This window comes from Mustela putorius, unplaced genomic scaffold, assembly GCF_011764305.1.
Source record: "Mustela putorius furo isolate JIRA1106 unplaced genomic scaffold, ASM1176430v1.1 tig00003987_pilon_pilon_pilon, whole genome shotgun sequence".
NCBI lineage: Eukaryota > Metazoa > Chordata > Mammalia > Carnivora > Mustelidae > Mustela > Mustela putorius.
The window spans coordinates 17,008,607-17,022,800 of NW_025422126.1; the positions used below are offsets into that span (position 1 = coordinate 17,008,607).

The following is a 14,194-nucleotide window of genomic DNA, read 5'->3' on the forward strand; positions in this document are numbered from 1 at the left end:
TATTTTTACACATCTTTAAATTGTTTCAGCTACAAGATTTAAGTGGGTATATTGCTTTTATAAGACACAAATGATGCAACATGGATGGAGCTAGAGAGTATAATGCTGAGCGAAATAAGTTAGTCAGAAAAGACAAACACCCTGTAATTTCACTCACGTGTGGGATTTAAGAAACAAAACAAGTAAAGGGAACAAAAAAAGAGAGGAGAGACAAACCAAGAAATAGACTCTTCTTAATTGTAGAGAATAAACTGCTGGTTAGCAGAGGGAAGGTGGGTGGGGGGTGCAGATTAAAGAGCACAGGTGTATTGATGAGTGCTGGGGGATGTATGGAATTGGGGAATCATTATCTTTTGCCCTTGAAACTAGTATAACATTGTATGGTAACTATACTGAGATGAAAATTGGAACAGAAAGACACCCAAATGATATCAGTGTTCTTTTGCAAGTAATATATTTTCTCCTTGTTGTAGGTCCTTTTGTTCTGCATCACAGCTGCCATGTACATGTTCTTTTTCAGGTATGTCCTGTTATACCTATTTATTTTCATAGAAAAAATAGTGTTCCTTTGTGGTTTTTAAAAAATCATCCATGTAGTTAAAGTTATTCCCTAGATAATTATTTCTCACAAGTGGCATAAGATTTCGTTTTTCTTCTTATGTTTTCTCCTTAGAGTGTTTAGAGATAAACCGTTGCTTCCTAGTAGAATAGAAGAGAAGGAAAGAAGATTTGTTTTCCCCTTTTCCATATTATTAATAGGTTTGTCTGGGAAAGCTGAATATATTAAATGGTCTCAAAACCTGACAAGTGAATTTTTGTTTTTTTGTGGACCTGAGTTCAGGTGCTTTTCACTCTCCTTATAAAACAGTCAACATTTTAAATTAAGAAAATAATGTTGGAAGGATTTAATCTAAATCTTCTACAGAGGTAATCTAGCACATCAGTCATCATCTTTAAAATATTAAATGAGTCCATCATGTCAGAATTGTATTTCCCATTGACTTGAAACAGTGAGGCCCATGGAGGAGTCGTAGGATGGCTCAAGATTTCAAGGCCAATGAAAAGGATACCATCGTTCTATAACCATAGCAGTGCAGAAAGGGGATTTTGGATTGGGAAGAGTCCACACCTTCATAACCTTTGTGATACCAGTAATTCCCATTTATTTCACTTTTATTACACTAATTTGAATAGACTTTTTCTTGATTTTTTTTTTTTCTGGAATAGGCAGGGTTCAGGAATAGCAGGAAGGACCAAACTTTTAAAATTAAAATTTGTACTGGATTGACAAAAGCAGTTACAGATTTTAATAAGATGCATTTGGTACATATCTTCATTTTTTTTTTTCTTTTTTACCTGAATCAGACAATTCAACCATACCAGAATTTTAAAACAACTGATTCCTGCCAGAACATCCTAATAAATATTTGATAAATACCATGATAGGATTTTAACTTACTATGACTTTATCAAAAAATTTATATGTACATTTAAAGTGATGCTGCTGCTGTTATTCTTGTAAAGGGACAGCCAGGCCATAAAAGGGAAAAATCAGACTTCAAGGTAGGGAGAGCTTGATTTGCAAAAGATTGGTGGTGGGTGCATAATATTTTTTGTCAATTATTAGTGACTGAAAAATCACTGCAGCTCACTGACAGTCTTTATGAAATTATTTGAGCTACCGTATAGTCCGTTTCTTATATTTTAACAATATAGGGGTGAGGTAGGGGACTTAGGGGCAGTGATAGCATCGTTTCATCGGTTTCCAAGAATTGTGTATTGTATTCACATACATTATTAGAAAAATATTGTACAAAGTTCACATGGTTTGATCTTTATGTCTGTCTAGTCTGAAGGTAAAGCATATCTACTGGGGAAAATATTAAAAAGGGAAAAATTTAGAAACCTGTCTCTGTTGACAAGCACAGGAGGAAAATACAATATCAAGTAAATTTTCTTTTAGTGAATATTCCTAAAAGAAGATAGTTAAATGCAGCAATCCTTCCAATATGACACGTAAAGACAGTGTATTTGATCAACAGTTAGCATTTCTTAGTCATCAGTTTTTGAGGTTTTAAAAAACAAATTGTTTGTTGAATATAGTGATAATGCCCAAGTTTTAGCTTGGTCCTCAGAAATCATACTTTGAAAACTGCTGCCATCAACGTAGTATTTTTGGTGTAGGAAGAAAATCAGCCCTATAAATATGTATTTTGGTGTAGAGCTATGAAACCTTTTCCTGTTTCAGTCACAAAGTCTAGGTTAAAAACAACAATTTAAAATACTTTCCAGAAGGCTCAATACAAGGTTTTAGTGCCAAAACAAACATTTTCAGTTTTCTGAGGAAAGGGGTTGTTTTCTCCTAAAAGAAGCACTATCACCAAATTCCTAGTGTTCTTGGCAGAAATTAGTTTGAATAACTCAACAAAAGAGGTTTGGCAAATGGTAAAATAAAACCATTTATAAAGTACTACAATCAAACAAAACAGTGTTACATGTTTGAACTCCGGCGTGTGTTTGGAATGAACAAACAATATTGTACATAGCAGTTAGCAAGTCTAATTGCATTAAAATATTTTATCCTTAAAACTTGGTTTTATATACAAATACTTGAGGTCACATTTTTTCCATTTATTAACAATTTTAATTCTAATTGCTTAAAATTAGATAAATAAATATCAAATGATATTGTCCCTAGGTTTCCATTTATGGTAATTTCCTTTGAGAGGAGAGGATAAGGGAAACATTTGATGTTAGAAATTAATCAACTTGTGTTTTTATCCTAACCTACAATTGGGAAAAAGAGAAATGAGACCCCCTTTCAAATAGAAAATGTGTCAATTTTATTTATTTTAGAAAAGGAACTTGAAGTAGTAAGTCCATAGCATTATTTTCTAGAAGTGACATATAGGATGTGATGATTATAGTATGAATTTACTTTAAAAGTAAGGCAGTATTCTTAGTATTAAAAGAATGACTATCAAAATGTATAATAAAAACTCTTACTTTTGAGTAGTTCTTTTGTTATTTTTTTAATAGATACAGTTTTCTTACTATGTGCGTTTTCTCATACATAGTCATCTTGATTTTCAATCTGGACACCAGAAATAAGGCTTACATTCAGATAGAATTGTGGGAAAACTTCAGAGGCTTGGGTTGAGGAAGGGTAATACGTGAGGAGAGTTCTAGGTCTTAGCAAGCTGGCCATCCATCCATCCATCCATCCAGGTTTCTTTCGATACAAGCATGTGCTGTGGATTCTGTTAGGAACTGGGGTACAATGGTTTGAAGATACTTTGAAAGAAGTCTTTCAATACAACCCCCCAGTGGGCATTCTTCTTAATGATTGTGCTTCCATTGTTCAATCATGTTGTTATTTTGTATGTTGTCAAAACTTTGTCTTAGAACATGTCTGTAACTATGACGGAAAAGTCATGGTTGACAATTTGGTAGAATATTTTATCTCGTGCATACTTTTAAAGTACCCCCCCCCCCTTTTAAACTTCCAAATGTGTACTTACGGGTAAAGCAGCCTGTATTTTTAAGTCAAGGATTTATTATAGTTGTTGATGCAGGCTTGACTAGGATCTTTCTAACAGTCATATGGAGAGAAGAAATTAGTTTCTTTTGAACCTTTAGCTTTTTTGTTTTAACTGAAAAGCAAAGGAGAGAATCAACAACAACATAAACAGCATGCCAAAACTACTACACATAATCCTGCTCACAAAAAAACAATGAAACATGCTACACTTTAAACTATTTATTTATTGGTTTTATTTTCAACATTAGGTATCTGTGGATGGAGAACACATAGTTTAGGAAAATGAAATAATTCAGCTTCACTTTTTATTAATAACTTAATTTCAAATAGACAGTATCATAAAGCATATCATGACAACTTTGATCCCATTCTGTTGAATACCTAGCTAGAAATTCTTTCCACCTGCCTTTGCAAAGGCAGCAACAAATCCAACAGTTCGTTTAAACACGTAGATCGAAAGGCTCAGGCTTGTTGTCATAGCAAATAATCTATGGACTGTAGGACTGATTCACAAGGAGACATATCTTAATATGCTGTAAACATTGAAAAACATGGCATTTTTATTTAGAATCCAGTGCAAATTAAAGTTGATTGTTGTTGTGTTTAAAACATTATTTAGAACACTGTTAATGCCTGCCATTGATGAGTCCTAGTCGACTTTCTGTGAAGGTAGGAATGATAAACCGTTTCATTAGTTTCAAGATAATGGATATATTTTGTTTTCAAGAAAATGAAATGACACTATTTATAGGCTGTTTGCATTTTTTTGTGTGAAAGACATTTGTGATAGTTGAATTTCTTTTTATTTTTATATTTTTAAAATATTTTATTTATTTATTTGACACAGAGAGAGAGATCACAAGCAGACAGAGAGAGAGAGAGAGAGAGAGAGAGAGAGGGAAGCAGGCTCCCCGCTAAGCAGAGAGCCCGATGTGGGGCTTGATCCCAGCCCGAGATCATGACATAGTTACAGACATGTTCTAAGCAGAGGCTTAACCCACTGAGCCACCCAGGCGCCCCGTCCTTGAATTTCTTAATGTAAATGTAACCTAGTATCTTTGAAATAACTTTAACAGCGAGTAAAGAACTTTCGATCTGGGTCTTTTGACCATTATTGATTTTTTAACAAAAGCCCTTAGGTTGTATTTTTTAAAGTATTGCCTATAATTACACAAAGATCCAGTCTAGAAAATTAGATATGGCATTTGAACTTTAAAAATTTTACTTCAGGATTAGGAGAATTTTCCCTGAATAATGAAATTTGTATTTTGAAGAGATTTCTTCCAGCAAAGCAGAGAGTGAATTGGGGGTTTGGAGGGGATATAATGGCAGGTAATGGGAGGATACTGTTGCAGTTATCCTGGAAGGAAATGGTGGGGATGTGACTGAAGGCTATTATGATAATGACATAGTGAAGCGTGGATCTATCTGAGATATGAGGACTTTTTTTTAAAAGATTTTATTTATTTGATGGAGAGACACAGCAAGAGAGGAAATATGAGCGGGGGCCAGGGAGTGGGAGAGGGGAGTGGAAGCAGGGAGCCTGATGTGGGGCTGGATCCCAGGACCCTGAGATCATGACCTGAGCCAAAGGCAAGATGCTTAATGATTGAGCCACTCAGGCCCCCGATGTATGAGGATTGATGCTTGGATGAAGAAGAGAGAAACACTGAAAATTAACAAATTAGAAAATTAGAAAATGTGTGGAAATTGAGTACAGGTTTTGCAAATACTGAGATTGAAGTACATTTAAGATACCCACATTAAGAGATATAAATATCACGTGGTTATTTGAGTAGGTGATAGAGGCTATGCTTGATTGTCACACCAGTCTACGGCCATACCACCCTGAACGCGCCCAATCTCGTCTGATTGTCACACCAATTGGTTGAGTACAGACAAATTATGTACAACTTCTGTATGCTCAGTTTTTTCTTTCCTAAAAAGTATAAATTATTATATGGACCTCAGAGGTTGTGTGATTAAATTAGACACAGCGTCTTTCAAACTTTTTGAATATGACCCTAAATAAACTACATTTTATATTGTGAATACACACATACATAAATTTTCCAGAATAATACTTAAACTTATCACATGGAATACAATTTGGGGATTTTTTTATTCTGATTTATCTATTTAAAAAGCTGCTATGAACCACTAATGAGTAACAACAGCAGTGTGAAAAAAAACACTGAGCTAACACAGATGATTACCTAGCTCAGTGATTATTACTTTAGCAGAAGTGGAGTTATGAGTAACGATTATTATCTGTAAACTAGGAAAGCAAGTTAATTAAAATGGAAAACTTCGAGAATGAGGGCATTATCTTTAGTGTTAATGCTGTAAGTATATTCATTAAGGTAAGGGCTAAAAATGTTCATTTGGTCTAACAACCTGGAGGTTAGTGGTAACCAGCTAGAGAAATTCTTGTTGTTGAATTGGTTACTAGATTGAGAAATGTGACACGATGTTCATTTTAAATATAAACAATTAAATCTGTCAGTTATTTTTTTATAAAGTTGGGAAAATTTTATTTAATAAATGCAAAAAAATGTGAGCTGAGGAAGCAGAATGAGTATAATCTCAAGAAGTTTGAGAGGAGAAAGGGCAAGTTGTTACAGGAGTAGGTTTTCCTTTGGATTCCTCCTTAGTTTATTATTTTTTTAGGCAAGAAAGACTAGACTATGGGAAGGTTTGAGTCAGAGAAGGTTATACAAGCCGGAGAACTAACAAGTTGGGGAATTAGGAAAGAGAAGAGAAATGGTCTAAAATGTAGTCCAAAATGTCAACATAGATAGCTAGATTGTTAAATACGTATTTGTCTGAGCGAGAGCATTTTAGATGATTAGGAGAGAATTGAAGTTCTGTTTGAAAGCCTTGAACATACAGTTAAAGTGGAAGAGGATTGATACATTAATAGAAGAGGTAGTTAAAAAAAAAATCTTAGGCTTCTGGCTTCCTAAATTCATTGTCATTCTTAAAAGGTTAATTAACTTTTTAATAAAAATTGGTATGGGCTTGGGAAACCAACATTCCTCAGAAGATACATGTAGCTGAATGTACTTTCATAATTGGCAGCTAAGCTAGTGAATTTATCAAGAATGCACAATCTGTCCTATGCAAAGATAAAGGTAGAGATCATTAGGATTGTTGCTTTCCTCAAAGCAAGCTGAAAAGGTGAGGAAACAGGTTTAAAATTTTGTAAATCACCTTCTCCAGCAATGCAGAGCTTATTGTCAAGTCAAATGACTGTAATCTTTCTTTTTGGGGGGAGGGTAGAAAATTAGTCTGCCCATGTGGTGAATGTACTCCCTCTGCTGATGGAAGTTGTAGCAAATCCCTTTTCACTTTTGCCTGTCAGCCTTTGATACACTGTGCCTCGAATAAAGAAATTGCTCAGACATTTTATATTTAATGTAAATGTTTATTGTTTTTAGTAGAAAGTGAAGAGAAATGTTTGGAGAAGTGGTATCAACTCAAAATGCAACTTCTTATGGACGTAAGGTGCACAATCACAGTAGAAGTGGTCAGTTGTCTTTGCAGTTTTATTTTCAAGACTAAAAATGGCATTTTTGGGTGTTTTCCTAAATGTAAATGTTTTGTTTACTTTTACTGATGTTGAAGTTCAGGAAGTGATGACATCCACATGTTACCAAGTCAGTGATGAGTTTACACCATTAACATGCCAGTTGGTTTATTCTAGTTCTAAGGGTCCCCAGGATATTGGGGTCTCTGTGAATGAAGATGGCAGTTTTGCAGTTAAAATAAAGAATAAACCTTACTTATGTTTATCCCCCCCCCTTTTTTTTTTTACTAAGAACGTGAAGTACACTTCTGACCTAAAACAATTTTAACTTCTATTAGCACTGTTCACGGAATCAAGTTGGCAGCATTTAGTTGTATTGCATTTATTTTTTATTGAACCTGTAAGATACAATGTAGCTAGAATTTAATTGTAGTAATAGCTATGTCATGAACAAGAAGTCATTTGTTACAAGTTCTACAGTTGTATTTATTTTATTGAAAGGAGAATAATTCTTTTTTTTTTTTTTTTAAGATTTTTATTTATTTGTCAGAGAGAGAGAGAGAGAGCGCAAGCACAGGCAGAGAGAGTGGCAGGCAGAGTCAGAGGGAGAAGCAGGCTCCCTGCGGAGCAAGGAGCCCGATGTGGGACTCCATCCCAGGACGCCGGTATCATGACCTGAGCTGAAGGCAGCTGCTTAACCAACTGAGCCACCCAGGCGTCCCGAAAGAAGAATAATTCTTATAAGTAATTCTTCTTAAGCAGTTAGGAGAAATGAAAATGTTTTTGTTTTGAAAACAACAGTTCACAGAAGATTTTAACAAAACATTTTTCAACAAAGCATTTCATTTTTGAGCAACAAGAAATTGCTCCTGGGTATAAGGATCTGTTACTGTAACAGAAGTCTCATCAAATTAAATATAAGAGAAATGATATAATAAATCTCTAACATTAGTGGTGAATTCTTGAAATAATGTAGATAAATTTTTTTTTCCTGATGATGTCAGTAATAGTTTATTAGCATTGGTGATTATTGCTGGAGGCATTTGGGTAAGAGAGTATCCCATAAATGTTTGAATAAATGATACTGAGTTTAAAGTATCTAATGATTAGGAGTAAAATTTTTAGCTTTTCAGAATTTTCATGTACTTAATGAAACACGTAGATGTGATTTTGGAAGTTCTATGGTGTAATAGAAATTGTATAGTCTTCAGTGCCTCATGTTCAAACAAACCTCTCTTTAGGTTTTGGCTCTACCACTTACTAATTCTGTGGCTTCGGTAAATTATTTCTCTGGTTGGTTTTTAAATTTTTCATCCATAAAAGTATCCCTGTGGCAATGAGAATTTAGAACAGATACCCCTCAGGAAAATATGTTTTTAAAAGATATTTATGTTTCCAAACCAATACTTTAAAGTTAACATATAAATGAAACTATAGGTATTTGGAGTATAGTGCCAGTGGTACTATAGAAACAAATGATATTTATGAGATTATATTTTTATTTCTAATATGTTAGAGCTAAAGCAGAAGACTTGGAATTTATCCAGTTCTTGAGCTACTCCACAGCGTCCCCTGTTGGAGAAAGAGCTCAGAGCATAGGAGACTGGATTGTGAGGGGATGGAGAAACAGAATTAGACTCTGAGGAAGAGAGTGGTTAAAAACAAAATGAAACAGGGGCGCCTGGGTGGTTCAGTTGGTTAAGTGTCTGACTCTTTGTTTTGGTTCAGGTCGTGATCTCAGGGTCATGATATGGAGCCCCGTCTTGGGCCTGTGCTCTGTGAGGAGCTGGTTTAAGACTGTCTCCCAAAAGAAACAAAATCAGGCTAATCTGCAAGAGACTGGGATTATGGTTTAACCTTGGGCTTTCTGTTCATGTGTCTTCCTTTTTCTTTCTTCTTCCTGTTCCCTATTCTGATGCCACCTGACTGGAGGGGTGTTGGGGCAGCACAGTTAAGTGGGGCTGGAGAAGAAGGGGTTTTGGAAGTATAGGGTGGATGGGCACTGTGGGGGTTGGGAGTAGGTGGGTAGAGAGGAGAGTGAGGAGGAAGGAAGTGTATTGGCCCCAAATTCCCAGAGCAGCAAGATTTGGCTGTGTCTTTCTGTTGCCAGCCTTTCTCTCAACAACTTGCTAATCCATCCATTCAAAATTGGCTTAAAAAAAAATTTAAAGAGGCTAAATGGTTAAAATGGGTAAAGAATGGAACCAAACAAGGTTATGGGCATTAAGGAGTACACTTGTGATGAACACCTGGTGGTGTATGGAATTGTTGAATCACTGTATGTACACCTAAAAGTAATGTAACACTGTATGTTAACTAACTGGAATTAAAATAAAAACTTAAAAAAAAAAAAAAAAGAATGGAACCAAACAGGGCATCCTTTTCCCTCCAAGTTCCAAATGTCTTTAGGCATCATACTGCATCATATTCTATCATAACTTGACGAAATAAACCACAGGTGACTCCTGAAAGCATCCGTAGCACTTTTTTGGTCATTTTCAAACAGCTGCCGTGCACTTGACCCCGTTTTCTCGCAGTTGACTGTTTCATCTCTTTCCTGTAGAGGTGAGAATGATAGAGAAGAGGAGGAATAAGAAAGAGGAAACAATTGCTAGAAGCAGTGGAGTAAGAGGAGGCCTAAGTTATGTTGGCTAGAGTGGCCATTTGTATTGAAAGGATCTACATTCATTTTTGTGTATCTTCAGTGTAGCTAAAAGGCAGTATTTTCCCAGAATTTGATGGAATATCATCTTCTTGTATGAAAGGGGTTCAAGAAAGCTCCTGTGCTCCTTCTGCTATATGAAGTTCCAGTGAGAAGTTGGCTGTGCATGAGGAAATGGGCAATGTCAGACACCGAATTGGCTGGCATCTTGGTCTTGGACTTCCTAGCTTCTGGAGCTGTGAGAAATAGATTTCTGTCATTTATAAGCCATCCAGTGTCTGACATTTTGTTATGATAGCTTGAGCTAAGACAGCTGGGAAGGGCTTTTCAACTTTCTAATGTAACACATTCATATTTCAGGTGTCCATTAAAAAAACTGGCCTCTAGACCTCCTTGCTACCCCAAGGTATAGGCCAACTACTGTCTCCATGTAAGCTTCCCTTAAATAAAATAAAGTCTTTTAATAGGAGTCTTTTAAATGAAGTCTGAAATTACAAACTCCTTTGAAATAGATTTACTGTTCATTCTTAACCCAAGTACCACTATACTGTTTACAATAGAAAAAACCAGGGATTCCAGCTGTGCAGACTTACACACCTATACACCATAGTCATAATTATAACTTAGTCTATCCCATTCAGGCTTGAGATTTACATAAATATAATGGTTTTGAAAGTATGGGATTAAAATTATTTGAAATTGGATATAATATATAAGTGATAGCTACAGAAGCCTCAGGCTATTTAGCTGTGAAGAGGTGATAAAGAAGTACTTGCAGATACTTCTAAGAATTATCTTTTGGCTTTATTTGGTTGAGTTTTGATATGATGCCTAGAGAGATTTTTAAATTTGGGAATTAAGATGAATATGGAAGAATGATTAAACTTACTCTATAATGAGATAGGTCTCAAATGCCTTATGAATTAGAAAAATAGCCAGAATTTTGTAAAACACATTAGAAAGGGCAAATAGCGTCAAATGAGGATTATATTGACTTTTTGTATATATTCTGCTCATTGTAGAAGAATGCCACCAAACAACATCTTCCAGAGAATAACTACCACCTTTTTGTATATCCTTACAGCCATTTGCTATGTCTTTGTCAGTCTTTCTCGCCTCTCCACCTACCTGCCTTCCCTCGGTCTTCCTCTTCCTCTTCCTTCCTTACTCCTTTTCCTCCCCCTCCTTTACTTGTTTCCCCTCTCCTTCCACATAGATATTTTTATATTCTCTTTCCAACTTCTCAGTTGCTGGATGATGAAATGCCTTTTCTTGGCATATCTGCTTTAGAAAAGACTAAGAACTTTCTGTGATTAGTCTAAGCAGCAAGCCTTCCCTTGAATTACACACACTTATACTCACATCCACTTGTCCAGGTGCACACAACAAATTATGAGAAGCAGTAGAAAGGATTCTGATAGCAGTCTTCAGTTCTTCACTAAAAGAAACTGGTGGTAACTCTTAATTAGCTGAACATGACTAAAATAATGATTCCAAGTATCTATTCTTTCAAAGTTCTGGGAATCCTCTTCTGTGTGCTAGCTTCTTGTTTAAGGAGAATTACTACTAATCCCAGATAGTTCTTAGACTTTCTTGATATAGATGTACAAATTTGAAGCAGTTAACTTCTTATTTTATTGGTTATGAGGAATGCAGTAATTCAGTACTTTTTTTCAAGCCTGACTCTTTGTTTCTGTTGTTTTTCTACCCTGTGAGTTCTCTTAGAGGTAAGTAAGGGGCACGATAGTGTGGCAGAGTTGGTTGAGAGCATGAGCTGTGGAGCCAGACTGCTTTATGTTCAAATCTTCACTTCATCTAACTTGTTTTGTGATCTTGGTGAAGCTGCTTATTAGCCTCTCTGTGTGTCAGCTTTCTCATCTTGAAGTGGGAATAGTGATAGTGCTTACCTTATGTGATTATTGTAAGAATTAAGTGACTGTCATATTGTACATACTCAGTAAATGTTAGCTGTTTTTATTACATTTAAGTCTGAGCTGTGTAGATCACATAGTGTCTGATTCTATTTATATGGTATGCCCAGAACAGGCAAATCCATAGAGAGAGAAAGTAGATTTACATTGCTTATGACTAGGGGACTTGCAGGGAAATAACTACAAATGAGTGTTTTCTTAATGGTAATGAAAATGTTCTAAAAGTAATTATGGTGATGGGTACACTAGGCTGGGAGCATCAAAATCACTGACTGTTACACTTTAAACAGTGAGTTGTATGTTACATAAATTGTATCTGTTAACATGCTGTTAAAAAATGTGATCTGGAAACATATCTTTGTTGCACAGGGACATGGTATTTCTTGTGTTATCACCATGAAATATCCTTCTGATTGCTGCATCTCAGGGATGCAGTATCTTCAGTGTAGCTAAAAGGCAGTATTTTCCCAGAATTTGATGGTATATCATCTTCTTGTATAAAAGGGGTTCCTGGGCACACAGGCATACATTGAAAGAAACCATCAGAAAACTGACCTTATTCTTAGGTCTATTTGAAGGAGTGTTCCTTTGGAGAATGACAGAATGAAAAACATGCAGGTGCCCTATAGGGCTTGTCAGCTCTCTTTCCAGAACGGTCAGAACTGCAGTTTAGAATGTGTGTGCTCTTAGTTAAGAGACACTGCACTTTGGAATTAGAAGGAAAATGAAAGAGGAAGCGTAAAAGTCGCAAGTGTACAGAAGCTTGTTAATACAACATTGTGCTGAAATTTGTTTTTTTGATATTGCTTAGTTAGGATGTTAAACTTTTTACTTAGGAGGAGGATTCGAAAAGTGCAGTTTAAAAAAAGTTTTATAGGCTTGCTAACGAAGACTGATTTCAGAAATGTATGCAGATACGGTCTAATATCAAAAGTACTTATTAACTGGAGGAAAACAAGATGAAGGATAAGGTAAATTTATATATATGAAACAGGTGTTCAGTGAAAATATTCTCAAGTATAAGTCTGACACATTCTTGCTTATCAAAATGAGAAGTCATGGATTGCCATTTAAAGACTGATCATGAGGATATTCTTTCAATACTAGAAAGTTCATTGCTGATACATTCCAATTTAGTTTAAATGAAAATTAAATTATACAGTCTTTGGCAAAATAAATTAATAGTTTGTGACTTGATTATATTTTGAATATGTAATTCATAGATTATATTTGATTATATATTGATATTGATTATATTTTGAAGAAGAATTTTGCTGTAACTTCTATTTATTTTGAGGGAGATGTTTCAAAATTGTTGTCCCTGCCATAGAAAATTATTGAATTGAATGGAAGGGTGTAATAGAGAATTATATTAATATTTATATCATATATCATCCTTTTTTTTTCTTTCATGGTCTATTCTAAACATTTTTTAAAAAGTCATAACAAAAATTGGAAGTATTTGGATTTATTGCAATCTGTATCCTTAAAATGTCAAATAAAATCTCTGCTCTCGAAGGCTTATTTTTTGTGCTGCGCAGGTTTAGTGACAGGGCTTCCTGGGGGAGGAAGTATGCTACAGCTGCACTGAGCTGAAAGTCACAGTAAAAGAATATTTTTCCACCGTGATCAGTTTTCAGCACAGATTCTGTCTCTAATGTGTGATTGAGTCACTGAACCAGGAAGGTGTTTACCTGCAAGGTGAGCTGGTCGAAAGGGGAGAAGCTTTTAAGTTCTACAATTTCACCCATAGTCTTCTCAAGGAGAAGAAAAAAGTGGGTCTCCTCCCTTTTTTATGTGCTCTTGTCAATCACAAAGCCTCTTTGTACTGGTGGGACCTGGATGGCGACTGAGGGCTGGCTGTTTATCCAGTTCCCCTCATCCTAAAATGCAAAATAAAAGGAGGAGGAACACATAACTTTGGGTTCTCAGGCCTTAGAGAGTAAGTCGCCTGTGGCAGCCTGCTGGCTCTGAATCCAAGCGACCTTGGAATGTCTTTCTGAGGTGATTTGCTTGTTCACTAAAATGCAATATGTAATTCTTACAGTTTTAAGCTCCATAGGCACTTCAAAACAAGAATGATACTCATATCAGTTAATGGAAAGCAGTTGAATTTATCAGATTTAATGTCTTATATCATAGAAACATCAAGCTCTACTAATAGCACAATGCTCTTTTAACTTATGTTTCTTGCTTGAGTGTTAAAAAGATTCCCAGTTGTACCAATTGTAATTGTACCAATCACAATATTTTGCACAAACCCTTCTTTTAGGGTGTCATTTTAAAGTATTTTCATGGATTCTTACAAAAGAGGAGACTTCCCTCCCCTTTTAAAATTACTGGCAACTTCTGGTATGAAACATGTAGGGAAACTTGTAAAAGCAAGCCAACCTTGGTGAAATTACTTGTGTCCTAAGACTTTTATAGTCATTAACGTTTTTGATTGCTTTACTAAAGTTATTGACTCTTTCTTTTGGATTTTTAGCTTATATCCCTTATAATTTTCAATTACATTCTAATGATAGGAAGAA

The 14,194-nt window shown here is 35.4% G+C and overlaps 1 protein-coding gene across 2 annotated transcripts in view; it reads left to right on the forward strand.

The window, feature by feature from the left end:
- Positions 1–14,194, forward strand: part of TMEM135 (transmembrane protein 135) — a 254,709-nt gene that overhangs the window by 165,715 nt on the left and 74,800 nt on the right. For both annotated transcript variants that reach the window (XM_004763554.3, XM_045071497.1), the window contains one exon: positions 474–520. In XM_004763554.3, the coding sequence (XP_004763611.1) occupies positions 474–520 (47 nt within the window). The remainder of the gene's footprint in view (positions 1–473; positions 521–14,194) is intronic.